The sequence below is a fragment of the Penaeus monodon genome, chromosome 29 (genome assembly GCF_015228065.2).
Source record: "Penaeus monodon isolate SGIC_2016 chromosome 29, NSTDA_Pmon_1, whole genome shotgun sequence".
NCBI lineage: Eukaryota > Metazoa > Arthropoda > Malacostraca > Decapoda > Penaeidae > Penaeus > Penaeus monodon.
In genome coordinates this window covers 9,732,676-9,734,445 of record NC_051414.1, presented here as the reverse complement: position 1 = coordinate 9,734,445, position 1,770 = coordinate 9,732,676, and the positions used below count along the sequence as shown (strand labels likewise).

The 1,770-nt window shown below is 39.5% G+C and overlaps 1 protein-coding gene across 1 annotated transcript in view; it reads left to right on the top strand.

The window, feature by feature from the left end:
• LOC119591727 (balbiani ring protein 3-like) overlaps positions 1–1,770 on the top strand; it is a gene marked incomplete in the record, with an annotated part of 83,966 nt that overhangs the window by 29,966 nt on the left and 52,230 nt on the right. Inside the window, 2 exon segments of the mRNA XM_037940476.1 lie at positions 103–348; positions 1,499–1,744. Coding sequence (XP_037796404.1) covers positions 103–348; positions 1,499–1,744 — 492 coding nt within the window.

The window sequence follows — 1,770 nt, the reverse complement described above, 5'->3', positions numbered from 1 at the left end:
GCCAAACAAGGTGCATACATGTTTTCAATTTCTACAGCTGCTGGAAATGCTCTTTACTTCAGTTCCTGATTCCTAAAACGTAGTGTTTATTTCACACTTCAGACTGTACTATACAAGCAAACTGTACCGCGGAAAGAGGAGTCTGTCGCCAAACTTGCTTGACAGGAGAATCAGAAGTTGAGAATGGATGTACAGGCTTCAACTGCAAGTGTTGTAGACCTGCCGATGAAACGTGCCCGGCCACACCCGCCACCTGCAGGGGAATGTGTAAGGACGATAGACGGTGTGCTGCAGCTGACCGTATTGCCAATTCAACTTGCACCGGAGAATTCTGCACGTGCTGCATAAGTAAGTTTGAACATTACCTACCCTCATTTGTTGTTGTTGTTGTAGCTGACCGCATTGCTAATTCAACATGCACCGTAGAATTCTGTACTTGCTGCATAAGTAAGTTACAAACGCATCTTTATCATTTGGCTTCACCCCTGTATTTAGTTTTCCAATACCTGTGTCGTTTATATATTATCGCTCAGCTGAATAACACGAGAATATAGCTAACATTTGTACAATATAAGGAAGAGGCCAAGGATCTGATACTGTCTAAAAATCCTGCCATGATATGCGAGTTGAGCTTTGTAACATCATATGTATATACTTTCCAAACGGACTCGCAGAGTAACAGTGCAATGCGATTCGAGTGGCTGTTGCTTTAAATTCATTTTATATTTACTCGCAATAATTCCCATCATAAAGGAGACTAAATCATTTGGATTATTACTGAGTTTACTAAAAAAAATTCATATTACCACAATGCTGAAGGGGACCGTCTACCTATATATTACCCTAAGGAATCATGAACTTTGCTTTAGCTTTCGAAAAATGAATCATTATTGTATGATAACATAAAGTAAATAAGTCTAATGTCATGGTATGAGGTAACTTGCAGGGAATCCCTATCTTCCTACTACGATTTTTTATGAGGTTTTAAAAACACCAATAAATCAAACTACCTGCGAGGATTTCCACAGATCTTGCTGGAAAAACACTGTTCCATTCAAAGTGCGAAGTTACATACTGTACTTCAGTTGGCAATTACTGTTAGAGTGAGTGCATGTGCTTATAACAATTTATGTAATATGTGGGCCGTTGTATCCCCGTTAACTTGTGTCTGTGGTAATTTTCATATAACTGAAGAAAGCCTGGAGATAAAGGAAATTGCTATAAAAGGTGAATTACTTTTCGCGTCAGGCTTGGATAACAAAACATACCGATACATATATCCACAAACATGCAGACTAAGTATGTAATCCTAGCTATAAAATCCTACATAACAATATTCACTGTGCTTTTCCTTTGTGATAAGCATATTATAACCCTTGCCTTGTATTTACACGTCTATTGTCAAAACTATCTAAATAGTAAAACATGTTATTTTCAATTCCCTTTGTGCAGAAAGGCATCTGTCATTGAAGAAATTTTACTTTTTTGCACATTTCAGATTGTACTGAGCTAACCAACTGTACCGCGGAAAGAGGAGTCTGTCGCCAAACTTGCTTGACAGGAGAATCAGAAGTTGAGAATGGATGTTCAGGCTTCAACTGCAAGTGTTGTAGACCTGCTGATGAAACGTGCCCGGCCACACCCGCCACCTGCAGGGGAATGTGTAAGGACAGTAGACGGTGTGCTGCAGCTGATCGTATTGCCAATTCAACATGCACCGGAGAATTTTGCACGTGTTGCATAAGTAAGTTTGAATATTACCTACCCTCC